Raw genomic sequence first — 25449 nt, 5'->3', positions numbered from 1 at the left:
TACAATATGGAGCTGGAGATCCCCCTTGATTGGATCTCCTTAATTAGGCTTGAAGTGCCCAGGGTGGAGGGCATCTTCTCCTGCTTCTGTGGCACTCACCACATTTTGGCCCTGAATGGACATGTAACATGGTAGGTGCTTACTACATGTGTAGTTGAATGTGAGGTTATACATCCTGACCCCAAGCCTATGCCCCTGGGGAAAGACCTTACAGGTGCACTGTCAGGACTAAATCTGCAGGCGTATGGATGAATTTCTCCCTCTGCCCAGGGGTGGCATCAGGAGAAGCTACCCTCAGAAGCCCAGAGAAAAAGTGACCACAGGGGGGTTCTGAAGCTTCTTCAAAACAGATGTCTTGAGGAGAGATCGCTTTTATTGGGATGGCTTTGTTTTAAGGAAAAGAAAAGAGACAAAGCCAAGAGAGAGCCTCTGCTAACGGATGCCCGGGGGCGGCTGGACATTTCAGCCCCATGCTGCGCAAAGAAGGGGATCCTGGCCTACGGGTCCATGCCGCTCACTCCTCGAGATCCAGGTCTGCCGAAGCTTCAGTGCACCTTCTTGAATACTTGCTTGCAGACCACACCCTGCACTCTCATCTCCTGAAACAAAAGCAGATGCTTGTCACTGGTCAGAGCAACGCACACTTGGGGCTCGGTGCATGCAGCGGCAAGTACTTGGAAAATACTCAGTGTCTATCGTTTTTCCTCAAGAGTTGGTTTGAATTAACCAATTCCTTGGAAAATCAGTTGACCCAGATCCATGAAGATGGGGCTCTGCTATGCCCTGTGGTAGAGCTGGCTGGGAAACAAACGTAGCTCCAAACTGGCCAACAGGACCCGCTAATACCTCCCCTTCCCTTACTACGCTCAATGGGCCGAAAGGCTTTAAGAACCTCAGGCCTGAGCCCAGGACAGAGTCTGTGTCCAGGCCTGGAAGAAATCAGGCCCAGACACATGGCTTGAGCCCCAGAGGACTCAGTAGGTTGTCACAGGCCAAGGCTGGAAATTAGCACGGAGACTCCAGCTTCAGCTGCACGTTGGAGTACCTGGGGAGTCTGAAAAATGCCTGGTCCCAGGCTAACCAGTTATATCAGTGTCGCAGTGGGTGGAGCACTGGAATTGCTATTATTAAAAGCTCCCAGGTAGTACTAAAACGCAGCCCAGAAAACGCCTGCCCTGCCTACAGGGCAGCCCCCACAGAGATGCCAGGAGGAATGACAGCACAGTGTCACCACACATTGCAAGTGTTTTGTTTGAAGGAGCCTGGAAATCTGAGTATTTATGTGACATCTCCTAATTTTTAAATTGTTGCCTGAAGAAGTTTGAAGTTCACTGATAGCCAAATAAAAGAGGCCCGAGGCCCTCCGTTTGCAACTTCTGGCATTGAGCCACAGAACTACTGAGCAGAAAGAGCCAGTGGAGATCACATCATCATCCCTCATTGCTCTGCAGTTGAGGAAACAGAGGCCCGGGGAGAAGACGGGCTCAAGGTCATGCACTGCAGTCCCGGCTCTCCGCATTAGCCTAAGCTGCGTCTGAAAGTCATGCCGTCGCCTCCTCCTCCCAGCACTCACACAGCCCACAGTTCTTACAGACTCTGGTCTTTGCAGAACCCCATGTGGTAGGATGGCATTTTGTAGATGAGGCTGACGGAAGGAAGGCACTTACTCAAAGGTACCCAGTGAGTCGGGAGGTTTTTTTTTCTCAGAAGGAAGGTAGTTGGGGAGTTCCAAAGGGGCAGGAGTGATGGGAGGTCTCCTTTCAGAGGACATGTGTTATTTCAGCCCTCCAGGGGCTAAGACCTTTACTCTAGATTTGTGTCTTTTCCCAGACAATGGGTGGAGTAGAAATGGCTTTGACCAGAGTTCCCAGGCTAGAGGCCCACACCTGAACTGAGAAAGGCTTCTCCTCCCCTGACCTAGAGTGTTGAGGTCATGTCTTAGAGAAGCTTCAAGAATTCTCCTTGGTTCTAGCCTGCCACAACTTGGCATGATGAACAAAGACATCGTTTGGGAGCAAATTTCAGTTCTTCCAGTTTCTAGCTGTGTAACTTGGATGTAAGCCTCCGTGTCCCCATGTCCAAAATAGGAACCCTAACAGTACCTGGCCCATAGGGTTGCTAGGGGAACAGAAAGAGACATGGGATACAAAAGAGCTTGGCTCCACGTCTGCTGCTTAGCAGACGCTCCTCCTCACCTCCTGCCTCTGCCTGGATAACTGAGTCAGCCTTGACCTTGAAAACATATTGCTCAGTTTTTAAAGTCACTCAAGTGTCTTCTACAGGCCCTTGGAAGAAAAGCTTCAGAGCAGAACCAAGGCCCAGCTGCCGGGCATTCTTCCAAGGTCCATCAGACCTCAACAGTGACCAGATCCTCTGGGCCCAGCTCTGTCCCCCACCACCCCACAAACCAGCAACCTACCAGGTGCAGCTCGTCACCCTCAATCCACTGGGTCCAGCCACGTCCCTCCTTTTCACCCTTCTGCACACACTCGAGCTTGTCCCCGTCCCAGCTCACCGTGGTCTGCCAAGCAAAAGAACATGGTGGTCAGTCTTGAGTGAGCAGCCCCTGGGGGCTGGGGGAGGGGCAGCCCCAACCTTGATAACCCAGGAAGCACTCAAGTCAATTTCATTACAGAAAACTTGCAGCCTAACTCTGTCCACCATGTGCTCTTATCACAGTGTGCAAATCAGTTTTACAATTTACAAAAACCTTCCTAAACTTCACTTAAAGGGGTCATTGGGAGAGAAAAGGTCATTAGGGTGGGGATCTCAGAGCTGAGGCCAAGTAGGGGGCTGGGAAGGGAGGAGGGGCTTCAGGAGGGCTGAGTGCACAGCAGGTGGGCAGAGAGAGGGCTACCGTCCTGCATCTTGCAGGTGAGGTTGACTTCTCAGAGTACCCTGTCCAGTTTCCAGACCTTTCCTTCCTCCCTCCCTTCCTTCCTTCCTTTCTTCTTTCCTTCCTTCCATTGTTTCAACCTTTGCAAAGTCTTAGGACACCTAAAAGACTCGAGCTTGTACTCAAAGAGCTTTCCATCTCATGGAGAATGACCTTAGATACAAATAACCAACTGTAGGTACAAATGCAGCTCTTCCAGGCATCTCTGTGCAGTCTCTAAATCCTCGTGACTGTCCTTTTGAACCACGGATTAGCTTCTCTGTTTTACAGAGTAGGATGAGGGACTGGCCAAGTTCACCCAGGTGGCCAATGACAGAGTCGGGTCAGAACACAGATCTGTGGGCCTTCGAAGCCTTCCTCCCCACTTAGGCTACACTGCTTTCCTAGGTGTCCAGTGTCACCAGAGTTACAGACCAGATGCTGTGGGATCCCAGAGGAGAGCCAGGGGAGGGGAAGCTCTGGGAGGAGGCAACAGGGCTGGGCCCTGAAGGAGAGGAGAATGGAACCAAAGCAGAGGAAAGGAGGTACGGGGTGGGGGGGAGCGGTTTTCAGTGGATCAGCATAAGATGAAGCCACAGAGATAGGACAGCATCAGGCATGCTCCGGAAGCTCCCCAGGTGGGCTCCAGGGAACCATAGGAGAATGAGGAGGAAGCTCCCACTGCCCGGCTGGTGCTCGCTGCTACCCCACTCCCCACCCTCGAGCCCTCTCGTCTTCCCTGAGCACTTTGTGCCCTGCCCAGGTGCTGGGCTTGCTGAAGGGAAGACAGACAGCAGGAGGAGGGAAGCCACAGGGCTCAGCCTATGCCCATGGGAGACTTCATGGTCTTATTGGAGTGGCAAGGGCTCACTCAGAAATACAGGGCTCAAGTGTTGGAATTCAGAGGCGAGACAGTCCAGAAACCCATGGTCTGGACCGGGACCTATGTGCAGATGCAGAGGGCAAGTCCCCTCTTTGCAGCTACCCTCCTCGCCTTGAACAGCCTTTCCATATGTGGCAGTTCCACGTTATGAGCCCTGTCTCCCCACTGTAGCAGTTAGGACTCTGTCTGCATCTGTTCACTGTGTGGCTCTAGGCAAGTCCACCCCTTCTCTGGGCCCTGGTGTTCCCATCTATCATAGGAGGGGTCCAGAGGCCATTAACTCGGAGGCCTTGGCTCTACAATGGTAAGGTTCTAGGATCCTTGTGTTCCCACACACGTTTGGACAGTCGGGACAGTCAGCAACAGCCTAATACAGATTCAGCAGAGAAGGAGAAATCTGGGAAGCAGGTATGGACAGAGCGGGGGCACTCCCTGTAGGAGGACCGCCTCCTTCTCCCACGCCTCGGTCTCCCTGCGGGGCCTGCGGATGACTGCTGCCCTCTGCTGTTGGGATGCAGCCTGCAATGGAACACAGGGCGCCAGGTGGAGCCGGCCGTGAGCGGAATCATCCGACCTCTGGTCCTGGAGCCTGTTTCCAGAGGGAGACACAGCACAGGAGGACTGGGGGTGGGGACATTCCTTTCTGGGATCTAGAGATGGCTCAGGGCACATGCCCGGCCCCCAGCTAGAAAGAAGTTCCCACTTCCAAATCAGAACGTAACGAAGGATGTTGGATGAGGTGTGTCACGGGCAAAGACCACTAATGAGTCAAGCCACGAGACAAGATGCCCATTCTCTGGGTGCCTTGTCCATGCGAGGTCCGCAGAGGGATGTGGGGACTGAGAGATCGGACATTCCTCGACTTCAAGGAGCTTGTCGGAATACTCGGCTTCCTCATCAACTGCACTTCTCTTTGTGTGTTTATCCAGAAGTCTACTCTGCATATTAAGGGCTCCAGACCCCATCAGAGGCCAGGAGAGGATTGCTGTTTCCCAGTTACAATATACACACTTCTGCCTCTGCCAGATATGTTAGAGTCAATAAGCATATTCATGCCTTCTGTGCTGGAAAATACAAGAAACGCACAAAGAAGAGCACAGTAAGAAAAAGAATACCTGTAATCATGCTTCTTCAGAGATAATTACTCAGACATCTTGATGTATTTATGTCCAGTCTTTTGTTCTATTAATATATATATATATATATATATTTCTGTTTTAAAAAAATTAGGATTACATCATTAATGGTTTTGTACCCTAGTTTCTTCATTTAATAGAAGCAATTTTCCACTTCAATAAATATTCCACATAAGCATTATTTTAGTAGTTACATAAAATTCAGGAAATGGCTGCATAATCTGTGGGGCCCAGTACAAAATGAAAACGAGGGCCTCCTTTTAAAAAAATGATTCGGGATTTTAAGATGGTGACAGCAGAGCATTCAACCAAGTGAGGGGCCCTTCCTGCGCTGTGGCCTGTGTGACTGCACCGGTCACAGGACCAGGAGGCCAAGCCCGCTAGTATTTCATTGTATGTGCACACTATTACTTCGCTCATTCCGTATTCTTGGGCATTTAGGTTATTTATTATTCTGTGCTATTATAAGCAAGACTGCCTGGCACACACAGTTTTGAACACATCTTGTTCTTTTTTTTTAGGCAGGAGGGGCAGAGGGTGAAGGAGAGAGAGAATCCCAAGCAGGCTCCACGCCCAGCACAAAGCCCCACATGACGCTCGACCCCACGACCCTGAGATCGTGATCTGAGCCGAAATCAAGAGTTGGGGGATGTTTAACCGACCGAGCCACCAGGCGCCCCTGAACATATCATGTTCTTAGAATAAATTTACAGAGGAAGAATTGTTGCATTAAAGAGTATGCATATTTTTAAGGCTTTTGATAAGTATTGCCAACTTGATCCCCAGAAATCTCACACCTGTTTACCTTCTAACACCAATGTCAGGGCATGAAGCTTGAAAGTGATGTTCATTAATGGTAAAGTAGGCTTTGCTCCTGAACTAACATGTTACCCTTTCCAGATCATTTGACATCTTTTAATGGGGACCATTTGGATATAAGTAATAAAACACCTTACCAAAAGAATGATGGATAGCAGAATTTCAGGCATCCTGAGAGGTGGAGGGATATAGGGAGTGGGTGGAAGGATCTTCGGTTATAGAGGACCCTTTCTTAGAGCCCTATAATCAGGTCCCTTTAAGAGAAGGATCCCTAACACACAAATGCTATGGCAGTTTCCAAGAGAGGCACTTTCTCAACCTCAAGTTCCTATTGACTCTGACCTTGGTTGAGTTAGAACAGAGACAAGAATAATCTCTGAGGCTGAGCTCAGAGACATTAGGTGACTTTCTCAAGGTTGCCCACCTAACAAGGAAAGAATGTGGGCTGGAACATGAGCCTTGCATGACTCTGTGCCCCATGTTTCCCAGCCTAGGGCGGGGCACCCAGGGATGTCTGCTGAAGACTCGGGTTTGCAGAGACACGTGGGCATCATGCTGAGACTCTGAGCAGCCTCCAGGAGAACGCCTTTCAGTTCAATCCAACCATCGTTGGGCGTGGGTGCTGGGAGCCAGAGATGGGTCCTAAAGGGCAGACAGAAAAGTGCCAGGTGCTTACAGCATGGTTGGCCCAGGGATTAGGGGAAGCCCAGTGGCTGCAGTGCCTGGGAGACCTGCTCATTCTCACAGGAAACATAAACCAGTTTTTTTTCCTTTCTATTTAAGTGGGAAGGCATTCCAAACACAGTGAGTAAGGACAAGCAAGCCAGTGCTATAAAATCTGTCCTGGGCTTAAGAAGAGGGAAGAACAAGGCCGGGGGATAGACGGGGCCACAGTGTGGTCTACAAACTGGGACTGTGGCCTGCAGCATGGTTCCAATGCCTGCCAGCGCGCCTGCCCCTGCACACAGCCCCATGGCTCCGATCTGCTGGGTGGAACCATCAGGGAGGGCCCGCACCCTGCGGACCGGGGCAACTGCCAGGCTGTCCTCCAGGCTGAAGAGGGCTGGAAGGTGAGCCATCATTTGTGCCGGGGTGCTGGTACCTGCTCCCTCTCACTGTACTCCCTCCATCTGCATCAGGCTGGCCCGGTCCTGTCAGCAAAGAACATGTTCCTTGGAGCCACCAGACCTGGGACCTCTGTCACTAGTATGAGGAATGACTCCAGGCAGTGGGAGGCACCCCATCTATGAAAGAGGATTAATGTTTGTATTGTGGCTGTTTCATGGGTGGCCCCCCGGGGTCACATAGTCACACCCTTGTGAAGTCCCCTCCCACACTGACCCTGGCCTTGGCCGTGTGGCTTGCTTTAGCCAATGGGACGTGATGCAAGCAGCACCTTTATAAGCACCTGTACGCTGCGGGCTTGGTCTCTCAGAACCCCCTACCCCTTGGGAACAGAGTTGCTGTGCTTCGAGGAGGGCCAGCCTATTCTACTGGGGAGAAAGTCCAGGGGGAGAAGCTTGGAGGACAAGAGAGAGGTTACTGCACGAGAACTGAGGCACCCCAGCCGAGCCTTAGCTACATGCAGTCACGTGGACCTGCAGAGCTGCCCAATCACCCCACAGAATCATGGGAATGCGTGGTTGCCCTTTTCAGTTATTAGGTTTGGGATGGTTTGCTATGTGGCATTAGACAACCAAAAGACCTACTTTACTAAGTTGTGCTGAAGATGAGGGAAAAACTACATAAAATGCATAGGGCTGGCATATGAGGCACTAAGGCATAGTAATCAAGACATCCGGAGCTTAGATAGGGAGGGCATTTGCTGGTCCAAGTTGAACTGTAACTAAAATCTTTATCTGAGTTGGAGGTTTGTGAGGAACTGATGGACAGGACACTGTGGCTAAATGTTTCAGAAGCTCCTTCCCTTCCAGGAGTCTTGGACCCAGACCCAAGAGGAGACCTTGCAGGGGCTGCCTGCTGAGCTGGGCGCCCCGGAGCACTGCAATGTCCCCGTCCTTAAAGCCCAACTAGCTTTTCAGCAGAAGATCCATTTGGAGACTTCCCACTGATAGCAGCGATGGCTCCAAAAAGGTGATTTGGTTCTCTCACTTGGCTATCCCATATCCACTTTCAGTGGGCATGGAGTTTTTTTAAGCTTTGTATCCTGTGGGAATAAACCAGCCATTCCCCAGAGAATCAGATTTGTCCTAAGAACAGAAAAGAGGGGTGGGGAGTCGGGGAGGAGGAGGATGACCTAAGAACAGATGAGGGGAAATAGGAAAGAAGTAATGTTGGAAGGAGACCAGGTAAGAAACAACGGTCCCTTGTTTGCTTCTGATAACCCCTGATGACAACCTTCCCCAGCACCGAACAACTCATCTTGTGACCTCCTCCTGCAGTAAGAGTCAGCCACCTTCGCTGGACCAGGAGCAGGGACATCTAGGATAAGGATTCACTTGCCCTGTGAATGCCATGTCTGAAAGGGTTTTGAAGAGGTCGTTCAACCCAGTTTCCCAGCTCAGACACTCACTACTGCTTAACGCATTTAGCCAGAGTCTAATGGGGGAATTTGAGGCAAAAGAATGTTCCAGATGCTTTCCAAGTGGCATGGGGAGGGAGACACCTGTGGGGACTAAGGTGGACGAGGACAGGCAGTGCTGCCTCCACCCCCACCACGGGCTCTGGGACTCCACCTTGGAAACGAAGCCCAGACAATTCCAAGGAGAAGGGGGAGTCTAGCCACCTTTAGTTCCTTTCTTCTTTTATTTTATTTTTTTATGATTTTGTTTATTTATTTGTCTCAGAGAGAGAAAGACAGAGAGCACACAAGCAGGGGGAGCAGCTGGCAGAGGGAGAAGCAGACTCCCTGCTGAGCAAGAAGCCTGACTCGGGACTTGATTCCAGGACCCCGGGGTCATGACCTGAGCTGAAGGTAGGTGCTTAATTGACTGTCCCTTCAATTCTTTTCCTAAGTAATCCTCACCGCAGAGACCTGCAGTTCTGCAAAAGGACTGGAGCCCAGGGCGGTGGGTTGTAAAGTGAAGTCAGTCTAACTTTTCTATTAAAAACAAATAACCTCTAACACTTTGGCCTTGTCAGCAGCTTTCCCAGAAAGGCATGCGCCTACAGATGAGTGAAGACAGCTTTGCATCACTCAGACAAGGAACTGTCACTTCAAAAGGCATTATCCAGCTCCCCTGACCACTTAGAAACCCCAGCTGGCACTGCTGCATGGGGACCAGTGACACAGAAAACCAGGCAGCCTTAGGAAGCACGTCCCAGAGGTCCTGAGGCCCCCTTGCCCCTTGCAGATGACCTGTACTGGGAGTGACAGACCATTCCCACTAAATGGACGCATCTCTTGGCAGTGGCCTGGCATGGTCTACAAACAGTGGGATTCAACCTGCCTCCCAGGGATCTGTGACAGTTGTTAAAGCTCCTACATGCCCCAGACACCCGTTCCAATGAGCAGGGGAAGGATCGATCACCGACCCCTCCACACTTGCCCACGCAGCTCCAGCAAGCCCTGTGCTTATGGACCCACCTCCCGGAGATGGCTAGGACTGAATCTCACTGTGTCTATGGTTCCAGAGCCAGGTCAGAAGGGAGGCAGCCATGTGTGCAAAAGCCAGAGCCAGGACTGACCCAGGTCTGACTCCAAAGCCTGTGTTCTTGAGATTTTGGAAGGGGTGGGGGACTGAAAAACCAGACAGTGAGTAGACACTTCCTGTACATGACGTGAATTGCTAAAAGATGCAAATTGGCCATGCCTCCTGGAGTTTGACTTGAAAGTGTGCTTCGCCCTCGGAGGGTTCCTGGGACATTACGGAGGTTCGCAGCCTCTGGTGCCTGTGTTAAGTAAGTGAGCAGATGAGAAGGTCAGGGAAGGTAACAGAGAACCTGTCAAGTGCCAGGTACTTGTGTTTCACTTGAACTTCAAGCTTCAGAGCTGACAGAAATTAGACTTAGTGTTCGACTTCGTTAGGTGAGCAGCCTAAGTCTCCTAGGGGTTACGGGCTGAGCCATTACTTGAATCCAGTTCTTTCTGGCAGACAAGTCCCCTCGCAGCCCATGAGGCAAGGCCAGGCGAGCGATGTGCTCACTCCTCATCTCCTGATGCGCTCCTAGGAGGCTGGTGATTATCTAAAATCAGCACATTAGGGGGCTGGGGTGGGGGGAAGCCAATTCTCTCTAAAAGCAGCTTAAAACTAAATTAATAAGGCCTTCGAATGTGAATGAGTAATTAGAGACATAAAAGCTGTTTTAAAAGCAACTACTACAAACCAGTAAAGCCACAACGAGGCCTTTGTGGGCATGAGAGAATGAGCTGCTAAAGCCACGGAGGAGCCAACAGCGAATGGTAACAACTCTTAGGACAAACAAAACACCAAAATGTTAAGACTAATCTTGACATGTCATTTTTAAAATTCCTTAAACATTCCGGAAAGTACCCAGGATCAATTTTATAACAAGAAGCCCTCAGAGAGCTCAAGGCCCTCTGAGGCCAACGTTCTGGATGGGGAGGAGGGGAAATGGGGCTGGGGAAGGTCACAGGGCTCATGTGGACCTGTGCTCAGTCAACCCAGGGACCCGGGACCGAGTGGCCTATCTAGGGACCCGAAGGCTGGGCTGGACCCCAGCTGTGCCAGGAGCAGTTCAGCCTGGAGGGCAGGCAGACAGGGAAACTGGCATTGACACCACGGGCATTGTGTGTTGGGCTGTGTGGTGGGTCCCCAACCCAGCCTGGAGGGTCAGGGAAGGCTTCCTGGTGGAGGTAAGAGCACCACTGTCATTGTCACCATCACCATCATTACCCTACGACATGTGCTGAATACTCAGTACGTGCTGGGCAGGGTATTAAACAGCATGGGTCATATCTTGATGGAGCAGTTACATTTCTCCCATTTTACAGATGTGGAGACTGAGGCTTTCGGGTCACCCAGCCATATAGTAGGGAGATGAGATCTGACTCCAGAGTCCATGTTCTTGGCTACTGTGCTCTGCAGCTGCCTGACCTCAGCCGACCCTTGGAATGAGCAGGATTCTCCAGCATGGTTCTGTGCAAGGAAACATTTGGCAGCTGTGGGTTCGACATCTGCACACTAGCCTTGGGTGCTGGAAACAGAGGCAGGTAGGTGAGGACCCTGCTCTAAGGAGCTCACAGACTGAGAGAGAAGACAAGCGGAGAATTCCGGCAGAATGGCAAGTGCTGGGTAGAGGCAGGTGATGGTAGTTGCGGAAGGAGAAGGCGTCTCATCAGTCTCTGAAATAGGGACAGAGGTCCGTCAGGGAAGGCTTTCTGGAGGAGGTAATTAATGTGGGGGGTTATGCTGGAATTGACACCAGAAAACACGACGAGAGTTAGGTTAAGAAGAAGAAATAGGAAAAGAGGAATGAGGGAATCCCAGGCAGAGCAAATAGCCTGGACAGATGCAGCGAGGCCAGGGCTGCATGAGGAAGGCTTCTAAACGAGCTTTGCCCAGCCGGACTCTCTCGGCATGATCCTCCCCATGGAGCCTGACCCTGCACCTCTGACCCCAGAAGTTACTGGGTAGATGACTCAGCCTCTCTTTTCCTGCACTTTGTATCTTTGTGGCTCCAATCAGCCAGACCTGGTGCAATGGACAATCCGGATGTTTGCTTATCTGGCAAGCAGAGGGGCCTGCTACTTGAGCCAGGGCCAGGGGTCAGCTTATTATCCAGTCCACCCTTGGGGGGGCGGGGGGGGGCACAGTAAGGGAGGAGCCATCCCAGGAACCAATGTCCCAGGAACCCTCCGGAGAGTGCTGGGAGGGGCTGCGCAGGGCAGAGTCTAGTAAGGCCTCATCCCTTTCACAAGAGCCTCTGGTTTCTACTTTTTATCTTTCTTTTCTTTTTTTTTCTTCTACTCTTTTATCTTTCAAGGCAAACAGAAACAAACAGCTCCCCCAAGATAAGAGATGCTAGCTCAGTACTGAGGAGGACTCGTCAGCGGGTCAGGATCTCTCAGATGAGAGCTCTTTGGGGTCTGGGAGCCTTTTACTCATGGCAGGATACCAACCCCCACCTTGGAATTTACGGGGAGAAAATGCGTATTACCACTTGTAGAATGAATGAACAAATGGCAGAAAACATTCTAGGGGTACTCTTATAATTTTTCGGGCAATAAACGCATTTTTTTAGACAAAATATCCCAGGCAACGTAGCTGTTTATTCTCCCATAGATGAGCCTTATAGAAATGGGTTCGCCATGGTGTGCTTCTGACTTAATCATCACGCCCAGGGCCACACAGGCCAGGAAGCATACGAGTCCTGGTTTCAACCCCCTTCGGCCCAACTCGAACCCACGGCTGCCTACTGTTCCCACATGAGCATCTCGCTGCCACGGATGCTGTTGCTGCCACGAGCGCCTGGCAGGCTGTGGGGCTGGGTGTGGCCCCGCCACCAGACCGCGGCTTGCCTGCCTGAGCTGGGCATTCGGGGGGAGGGGGGTCATGACAGCCTTGGAGAGATGCAGGCCTGAGCCCCAATCCATCCCTGTTTCTTTCCAGCAGGGAGACCCTGAGCAATGGACCCCACCTCCTGAGCCTGCATGCCTTCACCTGAAAAGCAGGGCTGGCGAGCCCTGCCACAGAGCAAGAGCCATCAGAATGCAATGACACAAGGGGCTGCAAGGACCCATTTCAGCAGTGGCCCCAGAAAATACTTGGTGAGCTGTAGTTCCCTCTGCGGCTGGCCTGGCCCAGCCGGTTGTCTACGGCCGTGGAAAGGCACATGACTTTGCAGGCCCACCTCCGCTGACATAACTCGGTCAGCTCTTCTCTGGCTGGCCACTGTCTTTGACGCCCACGTCACCACCTCCAGAGTTTGGAGGTGTCTCCTGGAGGACACAGTTTACAGGATGAGAGAATTAATAGTACCAGCTCCCACTGAGAGACTAGATGACTGCAGGCTTTCCTCACCAGGAAGTAGTACGTATTCCTGACTTTATCATTATCCCCATTTCACAGACAAGTAGAGGCATGGAGAGGTGAAATAACTTAAGGCCACCCAGTTTGTAAGTGGCTTAGATGGGACTCGAGTCGACGGTCTGGCTCCAGAGCTACACGGGTTATGACTCAGCCCCGGTGCCAGGCCCTGCTTCAGAGGGAGTTGGGCCAAGGACAGCCTCCCCCGCAGAGAACAACATGCAAAGCAGACCCCGCTCCTCTGGCCCTGACACCACTACTTCACTGGGGACACTGCATCTGAGATTTCAAAAGCCTCACACAGAAATTGTTCCAGAGCTGTGAGTCTTAACATAACAAGGATGCCACCCCTCTCTGGTAACAATCCGGAGTCAGGCCAGGATCCAAATTCTGCCTCCAGCAGCTCCCCATCTCAGACCAGTGATCTTTGTTCTGCTTTTCAGTCATCTCATGTACAATATAGGAAGAATTCTGGCATCTTCCTTATGCAATGGTGAAGATTAAAATAATTCATGCAAAGAAAGTGCCTAGAATTCCTAGCACATGGGAAGCACCCAACAAACACTGTTGTTAAATGGCAAATAGATCTTCAGTGATATGATCTACCATTTATATTGTTCGAGGTCCTGCTATTTTTACTTAACACTCATTTGACAAACACATTGGAGCCCTCTGTGCTAGGCACTGGACATGCAAAGTGTGGGCCCCATCTCAAATGCATTAACAAGTGTCGCAGGTGCTCTGGGAACAATGGCTGCAGAGAGGGACAGCGAAGCAGGAGAGGATGAGGTGGGATGGGGGGTCAGGACAAGATTGGTGGAACAGTTGAGCCCGGGCTGGTCTTGACCAATGGGTATTTATCTGGCCAGGGGAGGAAGCAGGGGACTTGTCCCAAGGAAGTGAGCAGAGAGATGCAAAGGGGGATGGCAAGTGAAGGCACCTGCATGTGGTGGGATGGGGCCAAGGATAAGGAGTGAGGTAGGGAACAGAGCTGGAGACGCAGCCACGGCTATGTCCTAAAAAGCCTGAGCCCCCTCCGGCCTTTGGCTGTCAGCACTGAGGGTTAGGCCAGGGGGTGATCTGATCAGATTCCCTTTTTAGAATGTGAAGGATGGCCTGAAGTGCTGAGGATGGTGGATGGGAGATCACGGGAAGAAATAACTCGTGGAAAGTGCAGAGCCTGGTGCATGGGAGTAAAAGCAAAGGGGGTTGCTTATTATTTATTATTATTGTTGTTGTTGTTGTTGTTACCGGCAGGAGATATTCAGAGCAGTGGGGGTGGAGGAAGGGGAAAGAGATGCTAAGCAGCAGAATCTATGAAACTCGCCGACTGGTTGCCCATAAACACTTTTCATTTATCTTCACAGTGATCATTTATGCGGCTACGCGTGGTCTATGGAATTAAAACGCCACAGTCACTCTAGTCACCTGTGGGGTTATGTGGCATTTAGCAACACCAGCAGGAGGCAGCCAGCTCTGTCAACCACACAGGGTCAGGGGTCAGGGAGAAGTGAAGTTGAATCCCCGGGCTGTGGGTAACCAGCAGTGTGACCCCGGGTGGGACCTGAGGGTCCCTGTCGGTAAAATGAGAATAATACCCCCTCTCCAGGATTGTTGGGGGATTAAATAATATACGTAAAGGGCTGGGGCAGAGCTTGCCGCGTGGAAGCCCCGGATGGTGGCTTGGGCTGGGTTGCTGGGGATTCTTACCACGCAACTATAAACAAATACCTTCGTACAAATAGATGTAGCTTTTTTCTTCCTTTCTTTTGCATGCTTTTCCTGGAATATAATCACGTAAGTGGGATCTGTGAGACAAAGAGCAAGATGATTTTTCTGACTCACTGTGCACCATCAGATGGGATTTCTCCGCCCTCATTTCCTGCAGGCAGAGCCAGTTTTGTTGCTAAGGCTGGTCAAGGTGGGTTTTGCTGTCGGGAGTCTCCTCCACCCCTGCCCTCGCACCTTCTATGTCCATCCGGTTTATACAGCTCTTCCCCAGAGTCTCCTCTGCTGTCTTTGGACCCTCAGGTCAGGAAAGAAGGGGGGCAGGGGGCAAGGAAGGACAGACTCATTGGTATCCCTGTATGAAAGACAACTAGCACGCTAAGGTATTTGCTTATGAAAGGAAACACCTAGAAAAGTTTTAGGATATTTAACCAAAATAAATGTGCCGTAGTGTTGGAATTCCAGGCAGCATGACAGAGCCGTGGGGTTCCTGCTTGGAGGATGAGGGGTGATGTGTGTGTGCATACGTGTGTGTGCACGCATGCGTCCTCTAGCACAACTCAATCTGTACGACAGATCGCTACAAAAATGCTTCCCAGGGAGGAAGCTATTGTGAACCAGGCACAGTGCTTGCTGTCAGAGTTTTCAATCAACTCCAAGTCAAAGAGGAAGAAATCCCCAAGCCCATGTGAAAGGTTAGCAACTGGACCTGTGTTGCAGGGGCTGGTGACCAAAGAAGCCTTCCATGGGGCGAAGGGGCCCGGAAGACAGTCCTCAGCTTACAGCCTCCAGATGGCTGTGGGGAGGGCAGAGGGGGTTTCCTGCCCACTCACCTCTTTTGGTTCCAGGCCCTGTGACTGCTTCAACCAACAGAATAGAGCGAAATATTGCTCTATGACTTCAGAAGCTAGGCAGATTACAACAATATCTCACCCTTTGCCTTGTTCTCTTGGCCCTGTCATTCTTGGGACCCAGCCGCCATGATCTAAGGAAGCGCAAGCAGCCAGGAGACAGTGTGAAGGGCCAAGGGAAAGGGGATCCTCCAGCTCCCTGCTGGCAGGACACACAACAAGGACCAGCCACCCCCTTTGGGCTCTGCACAAATTGCAGATTCATGAACAAAATAAACCACTGCTACTGCTTGGAGTGTGGGAGCACTAAGTTTTGGAGTGGTTTGTTACACAGCAATAGAAACATGAAATAATTCACCACCACACTGAATTTTCACAACAATCCCATCCATGCTGCTACCGCTGGCTCTTTTTTACAGGTGAGGAAACAGAGCTGGAAGGTGGACCCAAGATTCAAATCCAGGGTCATCTCAAAGCCAGAGCTCCTAAGTGCTCCATCGTAGCCCATTCTTGCCCACACACTATGGCACCTCTGGGCACACTGCACACCCCACTGGCATCCTTTACTCGGAGCTCAGTTGCAGACCATCATGGGCTGCTGTGAGTTTGGCATCCCCAAGAAGATTCCAACCGCAGGAACTAGACTGCATCCTCTGCTCTCATTCAGCCCGCAGAACCAGGCACCCGGAGCCCCAGCACAGGCTTTTTTTTTTTTTAAAGATTTTATTTATTTATTCGACAGAGATAGAGACAGCCAGCGAGAGAGGGAACACAAGCAGGGGGAGTGGGAGAGGAAGAAGCAGGCTCATAGCAGAGGAGCCTGATGTGGGGCTCGATCCCACAATGCCGGGATCACGCCCTGAGCCGAAGGCAGACGCTTAACCGCTGTGCCACCCAGGCGCCCCCCCAGCACAGGCTTATTACGCCAAATCATAACCAGCTCATCACAGGATCCTGGGCACAGGCCAGCCCACTTCCTCTTTTTTCTTTCTTAGTAGTTATCAAAAGCATGGTCTTTGAACCAGCAGCATCAGCATCATCTGGGAACTCAACAGAAAAACCCGTTCTTGGGTCCACTCCAGACCTTCGGAATTGGAAACCCAGGGGGTGGGCAGCTCAAGTTTAGAACTACAACTCTAATTATTGATGCAATTTCTTTTTTTTTTTTCATTTTATTTATTCATTTGAGAGAGAGAGTGAGTGAGTGAGAGAGAGAGAGCACAAGCAGGGTGAAGGGCAGAGGGAGAAGCAGACTCCCCGCTGAGCAGGGAGCCCAGTGCGGGACTTGATTCTGGGACTCTGGGATCATGACCTGAGCTGAAGGCAGATGCTTAACCGACTGAGCCACCCAGGCGCCCCTACTGATGCAATTCTTTTTTTTTTTTTTTTTTTTTTTTTATTTATTCGACAGAGAGAGAGACAACCAGCGAGAGAGGGAACACAAGCAGGGGAAGTGGGAGAGGAAGAAGCAGGCTCATAGCGGAGGAGCCTGATGTGGGGCTCGATCCCGGATCGCCAGGATCACGCCCTAAGCCGAAGGCAGACGCTCAACCGCTGTGCCACCCAGGCGCCCCTACTGATGCAATTCTTAACTCATGATCTGCGGACTCTGAAGGTCTGAGGATGTTTTTATTTTATTTTATTTTTTTAAAGATTTTATTTATTTATTCGACAGAGACAGAGACAGCCAGCGAGAGAGGGAACACAAGCAGGGGGAGTGGGAGGGGAAGAAGCAGGCTCATAGCGGAGGAGCCTGATGTGGGGCTCGATCCCAGAAAGATGGGATCACGCCCTGAGCCGAAGGCAGACGCTCAACCGCTGTGCCACCCAGGCGCCCCCTGAGGATGTTTTTAGATGCAAGTGACAGGAAAGTAGTTCAAAGAGCGGAAGACGAAAGAAAGGGAATGCCTTGGCTGGCTCAAGCACACGGAGAGTCCTGGAGATGGGCCAGTGTCAGGGGCTCCAGCAAACCCCCAGCATCACAGTTTCTCTCTCTTTCATTTCTGCTTCTCTGCTGGTCTCATCTTCTCTTTCCCTTCTGCTGGATTTCCCCATGCAGCCATGCGACGTGGCATGGCACTTTACATCCCGCACTTATGAACTTGAGAGGGACTACAACACAGCTCTCTGCCAGGGTCCCTCAATTAAATCCCAGGAAAGGGTGAGATTAGGTCACATGTACAACCATGTGACAGGTCATGGGACACTGTCATCACCCTGGCTTAAGGTGCTCATCCCCCAAGAGACAGTGTACCGTGATTTGCAGTTCCTCCAGACCCCAGGTGAGTGGGGGTGTAACTCCCAGCAGAACAGGAGATGCTTTTTTGGGTGGGTGGTCAGAAAAACAAACAGGGGTAACTGCCCCAACTGTCACCTGGCCATTGTGATTACTTTGCCCCAGTCTAAGGCATCGGAAGGGCTTTTGGCCCCTTGCTGCACACAGTATTGTGGCTTCACAAGGCACTGTCCCCTAGACGATCTCTATAGTCCTCAGAATTTGCCTTGTGAGACAGGCAGAGCAGCAACCATGACGCCCATTTCACAGATGTAAAGACAGAGACACTGTATCCAGTCATTTAAGGTCACTGTCAGTTGGGTGATGGAGGAGGATTCAAACCCTGACTCTAATACCAGCACGCCTCTCGACACCTCAGGCCTTGTCAGTACTCTGTGCTCACCTCTTGGGGGGCGCTGGGCTCACAGTAAGGAACTGAGGTGCTGGCCCTCAGCGGAGCCCTTCGGGAGACCTTGTAATAGAACGCTTTAGAAATAGACCAGTTAAAATCCTTCCTCTGCCACCAGCTGGCTGGGGGACCCGGGCCTAAAAAGGCTCTTCACCTCTCTGAGCCTCAGAGTCTCATCTGCAAAACGGGCACAATGACACTTATAGAACAGCATTTGTTGTGGAGACCAAAAGAGGCGAAGTGCTAAAGCCATTTGCTACAGGCCTGGCTCTTGGTAAGGATTTAGTGCATGGTATTTTCCTTTGTTCCTGCCTAACAAAAAACAAAACTTAACACAACAGTGTGATTCTTGAAAGCTACTTTGTGCATTTTATTTGGGTTGCTTTAATTCTTTTTGTAATCCTCAAAAGCATGCTGCTGACACCGATTTCAAAGGTCGGGGAACTTTAGCTAAGACATGAAAGAGACTCCCTGTTTCCCTTCTGGAAAGGACCCAGCGGAGGTCTGGGGGCCTGATCTGCGGCCCTCCGGAGGCCCCCAAATCTGAGAGCATTCATGGCTTGGTGGCTCGGGGGTTAGTTCTGCCCTCGGCCTTGTGGTTTTTAAAAAATACGAACCAGCAAAAATCCATTAATGAGTCAAGAACAGGATCAGAAAGCTGGCAAGAGTTTAGACCAAAGTGTTAACAGCAATTTGGTGGATTTCATGCACTACCGTATATAATTAGATGGATGCATGGGGGGATGGATGGATGCATGGGGGGATGGATGGATGGATGCATGAGGGGATGGATGGAGGGATGGGGGATGGATGGATGCATGGGGGGATGGGGGATGGGGGATGGATGGGGGGATGGATGGATGGATGCATGGGGGGATGGATGGGGGGATGGATGGATGGATGCATGGGGGGATGGGGGATGGATGGGGGGATGGATGGATGGATGCATGGGGGGATGGATGGAGGGATGGATGGGGGATGGGAGGAAGGAAGGCAGGGTGGGAAGGGAAGGAAACACATGGTTAAAAGAGAGAGAATTCAGAAAATCTATAAACACTGATATGGAAAGATGCCCAAGATGTAGCACTGAGTGAGAAAACAACGCACCAAGGAGTGGATTTCTTTCTCTCCTTTTTTAAAACTGATCGATAGATAGACAGCTTCTATATTCGAGGGAGAGTTCCAGCAGACCCACAAAATCAGTAGCAGCGATAACCTCTGGGGAGTGGGAATGAGGCCAAGTGGGGGAAGGGGCCCTTTCCTTTGCAGTCCACTCTCTCCTGTGCTATTTGAATTCCTTTTTTCCTTTTACAATAAAAACAAAGAGAGCGACGGAGGGGGCGGAGGGGCGGAGGGCTGGGAGAGCGGCAGGGAGGCTCTGTGGAAGGGGTCATCCTGAGTTCACGGCTGGATGCGAAGGAGAAGCCGCAGCCAGGGGGGAGGCGCCAGGCTCCCACACGAACAAAGGTGCCCCCTCCAGGGAAAACGTGACCCTGTGTCCGTGGCGGGATGACAAATGGCCCTTCTGCCCCCGCGGAGCAGAGCCGGGCCCAGGGCTGTGACTGCTGACCGAGGCTGCGTTTTAGCACAGCCGCGGCTCCTGTGGGGAGAGCTGGGAACAAAGAACCCCATCATTCCTCACTCCAGGGATTCCCTGGCCGGGCCTGGGGAACACTACCTGAAGTTGAGGAGCACCTTCCTCATTCAAGCTCCCCCACCCTGCCAAAGCTACACGTGCTAGATGTAATATGTGATATGGGTCTCAAACCCGGCCTGGGCGTGCTGGACAAAGGCGAGCAGGAGGGCACGCGGGGCAAAGCCACACCGGTCTTCACATATTTCCACCAAAATGACAGCCCCTGCTGCTTGCGGGGCACGGCAAGTCTTAATCAGACAGACTGGGAAATGTGAGCTGAGAGGTCCTGGGACACACGGATCTGCGCCCCCAGCCCTTGGCCTGGGGAGGGGAGACCGGAGAGCCATTCCTAGTGGCTCTGGGCACGGATGGCAATACCCACGGGGGTCAGATGACCGGCCCCAGGCAGCCAGTGGCACGTAGCCCTCTACAGCGGACGTTCTGGTTTCCCCACTGTCTATGGAGATGCAGGCGCGCAGAGATGTTTCTTTCCTCCAGGGCAGCGGTTCCCAAGCTTCAGCAGTATCAGAGCCGTGGGGAGAGCTTATTTGAACCCCAGACCGCCAGCCCTGCTCCCAGAGTGGCTGATTCAGCGGGCCAGGACTGTGGCTGGAGAATTTGTGTCTCTACCTAGTTCTTGTCGGCTCCGGGACCCACCACTCTAAGGGGCAAACAAAGACAATGGCCACTTGATCCCTGCCCTCAGGTAACGGGGTGGGGTGAGACCTGCAGGGAGCTGGAGAACGTCCTGTCTAAAGGGAGCACTGTGACAGCGTCCCAGGGGCCCACGCAGCACCCAGGGTGGAAGAAATGGGCACCCAGTGTTTTCAGCAATCTTGATTTTGTTGGTAAGAACAGCCAGAAGTATGGATTTTCTATGAAATCTTGCAATCTTTGGCAATCATTGGCAACTAGCTCTGAAATTTTTCAAACATTGTGCAGGCCAAACGTAACACATCTGCAGGCCAGATTTCACCTCCTGGCTGCAGTTCTAGAGCACAGATAATGTTCCCATAGAAGGGGCGGAATCAGAGGTCACTGAGCCAGCAAGCCCCTGGGCCCTCTGGGGAAGGATGTCAGTCTGACTACGCATCTCCTGGCCAGGGGTCCCTGCAGCCGGTGGGAGCCACATCCAGGCTCCCTGCTGGGTCCTCATCACTCCCATCTTCCCCAGCCACACCTCGCACTCCAGTCTTTGTGGACGGCCCCTTGCTCACCTCCAAAACCCTCTCCCAACCAGGCCTTTTCCGACCCCTGGGCCTTTGTGCCTATGGTTCCCTTGGCCTGGAATGCTCTTATCCCTTCTCCACATCTGCCCTAATTCTTGCTGGTCTTTCAAGGCCCCCCTCAACTGGGCAACTTCGATGATGGCTGCCTCCTCACTGCTCCGCCCCATGCTCCTCAGCCCACTGTGCTTCCATCACTGAAGAAAATGGCCTGAGGCTGCGACCGTCTCCTCCACTGGCCTGGGTGCTCCGGGAGGCCTTGCTGCCTCGGGGTTCCCAGGGCTGAACCCAGAGCCTGGGGTGGGACAGGTCTGAAATAGCATTTACCAACTGCTGTTCTCTTGGCCTTGGCCTTCCTCTTGTCCCCTTTCTGTTTGCCTGACTATTTCCTGTCTGTCCTTCAAGCTACAGTTAAGACTACTTCCTGCGGGAACCTTCCCTGACCTCCCAGACCCAGTAGGGGGTCCTCCTCTGGCTGTCCTGCCCCCATCCACATAGCAATCACGGTGTGACCAGCCTCCCCGCTGCACTGAGCTCTTTGAGGTCAGGAATCTTGTGCAATCATCTCAGTAATACAGGGGTTGCAAAGATAGAGTGAGCACCATGAAATGCTTGTGGGACCAAGAAAGGCATGAACAGAACAGATGAATGGATGATTCCAGGTGAGAAATGAGACCCTTGTAAGGGTCTGGGAAGGAAGCTTAGAATGCAGCCAGGCTGGTGCTGAGAACAGACTGGCCTCCTCCTGGCCGCTGCTTCTGGCTGGTGGGTGCAGAGTGTGTGGAGCAGAAGGGGCAGCGGTGAGAGTTATCTCTGGCAACTGCCTCGCCCAGGACCCCCCGGGGCCCTAGAGACCTGAGCCACTGTGGCCTCTTGGCAGGCAGCTGCTCTGCATTTGCAAGCCTCCAGCAGGACAGTTGCTGTAATGCTATTATCCTACACCCCCCGCCCCTGCCATGCTCTTCCCTGTAGGCCTCCAGTCAGTTGGCAACCCAGAAAGGAAGGGCTTCTCTGCAATGCGAAGGGCCAAGGGGAGGCCAGAGCAGAGGGGCCGTCCAGCCCCCCAACAGCAACAGCGAGGTAAGGGAGTGCCATATACTTGACAGAGGGCCGCACTGAGTCCTGCGACAGCAAAGGTGACCATGAGTCCTAGTCTAATCCCATCTGGTTTGCCTGGCTGCTGGGCTCCCCAATCTGGTCACCTGGGTCGTCCTAATGTCCTACTGCTGGGCTGAGAAAAGAAGGCGGCCATGTGCCCCTTCCTTTGTGTCTGAAACCCTCCCTTCTACCCCTTTTGTCTTGTGTAGACGTCACCTCCTCCAGAAGTCCTTCTGGGATCCCCTCCTCTGGGTACTTCCCTTTGTCACCCCTGATCGCACGATGCTCTGACTGTTTGTGTGTCTATCTCCACCACAAAGACTGAGTTCCTGGACACCAGGGACTGCAACGTTCTCCTGCGCGTGCCCGAGCCTGGGGCAGCGACGGGCGTGGGAGGACGGGCGTGGGAGGACAGCGGCAGGTACGGGGCAGTGGTTAACGGCCGGGACTCTGCAGCTGACAGACAAAATGCGAATCCTCCCTCTGCCACTTCTCTTCCCCAACGTCTCACAACAAGAAATCCTGCCTTGGTTTTCTTATCTGTAAAATGGGGTTGAAAACAGTATTGTGAATAGTGAGTTAAAATAAAATGTAACAGGACATGGTGCACAGTCCGCCCTCGATGAGCACTAGCGAGTATGACTAGGTGATCAATTAATGTTTCACGCACTATCGGCTGAGGGAGGGAATGCAAGACGGAAGATGATTAGCCAAGTAAGTACAAGCCAGCACATTCCAGAGCCTGCAGTGACCCAAAACAAATAGGGATGTCTGACGTGCTCTGTGAGTACCCTAAGAGTACTCTGGGGTACTCGGGGGGCAAGGCGTGTTCTTACAGCACAGCCGCATGCAGCAGGCCAGATCTGGGCAGTGATCTGAAAAGCAGGGCCCCACCTCACCGAGGCAGATGCTGTCTGCTGGTCTCCTTTCCCACTGTGAGCCCCGCCGGGGATTCAGAGGCCTTATGTCCTTTAAAGGCACAACCTGACACGTTCCTACAATACCACTGGCCTCTCCAAAGACACTTGTGCTGGGTACTCCCTCTTCTGCCATCATGCCAAACAGCAGACTCAGACACTGACTCCTGACTACTGTCAGATGAATCAACAAGGGGGGATGAGGAGTCCAGGCCTCCCTTCAACCAGTCCCTTCAACCACAGTCCCAGCAAACCTCCACCATCTGGTTTCTGCAAAGGCGACCAGCAGAGAGGCGCCTGGCAGAGAGCGGGAGGGTGAGCTTCAACGTCCAAAGGCCTAAGGTTCAAATCCTACCTCTTGCAGGTCTCTTCCCCCCTCGGAGCCTTGGTCACTGTGTATTATGGGGTCACGAATCTCTCCCTCACTGGGCTGTGTGTAAAATAACTGGCACAGTGTAGGACACACAGCAGACCTTTGGTAAATGGCCGGAGGGGGAGGGGAAAAGGAGGGGGAGCACCTATCAATAAGCAAGGCAGCTGCCCGGGGGTGAGCATACGCTAGAAGGGATTCCGGGAGCACCTGACCTTCCAGTGACCCAAGAATGTTGATGGAGACTTGGGGCTGACCTTCCAGAGTTTGCTGTGGAAACGATAATTGGGGTCTCCGGGTCATCAGCTTCCCACCGTTGGGGATGGGCTGCTCCCTTCCCTCCCCCTCCTGCACGAGGGCTTCCTCCAGCAAGCCCTCCAGCCTGGGAGGCAGTGGCACTGCACTGACCCACTGAGTAGGGGCTGGCTGCAAAGTTCAAAGGAAGCTCACCAGGCAGTGGAGGACTGGGCGGGGAAGGGGACGGCCAGGAGCCAGGTCTCAGTTTGGGGAGGAGGAGGGGCAGGTCAGAGGCTTCCGGGAGATCATGATGTCCCCTGCTTCCTAAAGTGGCTTCATGCTAGATCATATAGAAAGTTTTACACTTGAAAACGATTCCCTGTGTTTCTTCTTTCCTTCCTCCATCAGGCCACATTACAGGCAGAGGGGAACAGAGTCAACAGACTTGTGGACATTCCAGCCCAGCCCCTCCCTCGCCGTGCTATTCTGGGCATGTTACTCATCTCTTTGAGACTGTCTCCTCTTCTGTAAAATGGGCACGCTCAGACCTCCCTCACAGGCTGCTGTGAGGATTAGGTGAAGTCAAATGTGAAGCACCTGGCTCAGTGCCTCGACACAGCAGAGACTCAACAAACCGTAACCATCATAACCACGACTATCTGGTTTGGATAGAGGGGTATGCTTGATGAGTCTGCGCTGTCAACTTTGTGAGCTGGCAGGGCGAAGATCCCTGGTCCCTAAAATATAAGAGTCCTCGCTCCCCTCCCAGATGAAGTAGCCCAGCCTTTGGTCAGGCCCCCTGGGCAGGAGATGCCCTTGGATATACAAATCCTCACCATGCACTTGCGGTCATCTATGCCCGTCAGATCCTCCTCAAACTCCTTCCCAACCTGGAAGTCCATGATATAGTTCCTGAAAGTGCTCAGCGTGCGGATGATCATATGGTCGCCATCCTGCACGATCTCTTTGTCTGGCTTCAGCAAGTTGGCAATTTTGCGCAAGGCCACATTGACATCTGCAGGGGGTGACGGGGAAGAGAGGGGCAAAGAGTTGGCAGGAAAATTCTGAGAACTGTCCCCAAGGTAGTGGGAGCCCCAGGAGCCAGCTCCTCCCTGGGGGCAGGACCTTTGGGGTTCCCTGCCCGCTTAGCGCTGTCTTAGCAGGCAGCCAATTCTGTGCCCTTTTTTTTTCTTTCTTTCTCCTTTTTGTTCCCTCCACCCCCCCCGCAACAAAGTTTTCTACCTTTATGCTGACCCTTTGAAAACAAACTAAAGCCAGCTTTCCTAATGAAGTTACCCACGTCCAGAGCCAACTATCAGATGTTTACCACTAATTAGCTCTAACAACACCCACCCTCCCAGTTGGCAGCCTGTTGGCCACCCTCGGAGCCTTGGCGGCCGAGGCCCTTTCGCTGCCCGGCGCACGAAGGCTGGCCCCAGCGGCGGCAGGCGGGCCGCGGGCTCGGGAGGGCTCCGGGGAGCCCACCGCTCGTCCTCGAGCGGCTGGCCCGGGCGCCCCGGGCCGAGCGCGGCGGGCAGCTGCTTACCGAGGGCGCGCAGGTACTCCTCGAAATTCTCGTTGGCCAACATCTTCCAGTACCCGGTGAAGTCGACCGGCATTTCGGGGGGCTACTGGGGCAGGACGGCCACGGAGCGGGGAGGAGCAGCTCTGGGTTCTGCGGGCGCAACGGCTCCCGACGCGATCCGGGTGGTGGGCGGCCCGGAAATGTGCGCCCTCCGGGGGCAGGGGGCTCTGCGGGGCGGCGACAGCTGGATTTCAGGCGCGCACAAAGCCCGCGGGAGGCTCACTCGCAGCCGTCGCTCCTCCCCCTTCGCGGGGGCGGGGCGGGGAGTTGTTTGAGGGCCAGGTTTGTCCCTGGCCCGCGGCCACCTTCATTCAGACCTTCAGGTCGCCTCCCAGTGAAGGAGGAGATGGGGGGGTGCTTTGTTGGCCCCAACTCCTTGGTTCCTGCGGGATTCCTTCCAACACCTTGAACTTCTCGCACTCACCAGCCGCTCCAGGGTTAAGAAACAGTCTCC

The 25449-nt window shown here is 52.7% G+C and overlaps 1 protein-coding gene across 1 annotated transcript; it reads right to left on the bottom strand.

The window, feature by feature from the left end:
• Positions 1–337: 337 nt before the first annotated feature.
• Positions 338–25235, bottom strand: RBP1 (retinol binding protein 1). Its single transcript, XM_026497139.4, has 4 exons — positions 24957–25235; positions 24247–24425; positions 2420–2521; positions 338–599 (listed from the first exon to the last, which is right to left on the bottom strand). Exons 1-4 carry the CDS (start codon positions 25027–25029, stop codon positions 546–548), a joined length of 408 nt encoding a protein of 135 aa, XP_026352924.1. The 5' UTR covers positions 25030–25235; the 3' UTR covers positions 338–545.
• Between the last annotated feature and the right edge of the window lie 214 nt (positions 25236–25449).

Source organism: Ursus arctos, unplaced genomic scaffold (genome assembly GCF_023065955.2).
Source record: "Ursus arctos isolate Adak ecotype North America unplaced genomic scaffold, UrsArc2.0 scaffold_20, whole genome shotgun sequence".
In the NCBI taxonomy this organism is placed as follows: domain Eukaryota; kingdom Metazoa; phylum Chordata; class Mammalia; order Carnivora; family Ursidae; genus Ursus; species Ursus arctos.
The sequence above is the reverse complement of the archived record's forward strand: the minus strand, read 5'-3'. Positions and strand labels throughout refer to the sequence as shown.

What these genes read in the sequence shown, in the direction of transcription:
- RBP1 (XM_026497139.4), bottom strand. Translation starts at nt 25,029, where the DNA reads ATGCCGGTCGACTTCACCGGGTACTGGAAGATGTTGGCCAACGAGAAT. An exon ending in GGAGTACCTGCGCGCCCTCG is followed by an intron (nt 24,426 to 24,956) that starts GTAAGCAGCTGC and finishes CACCCCCTGCAG; the next exon opens with ATGTCAATGTGGCCTTGCGC. An exon ending in TAGATGACCGCAAGTGCATG is followed by an intron (nt 2,522 to 24,246) that starts GTGAGGATTTGT and finishes TTTGCTTGGCAG; the next exon opens with ACCACGGTGAGCTGGGACGG.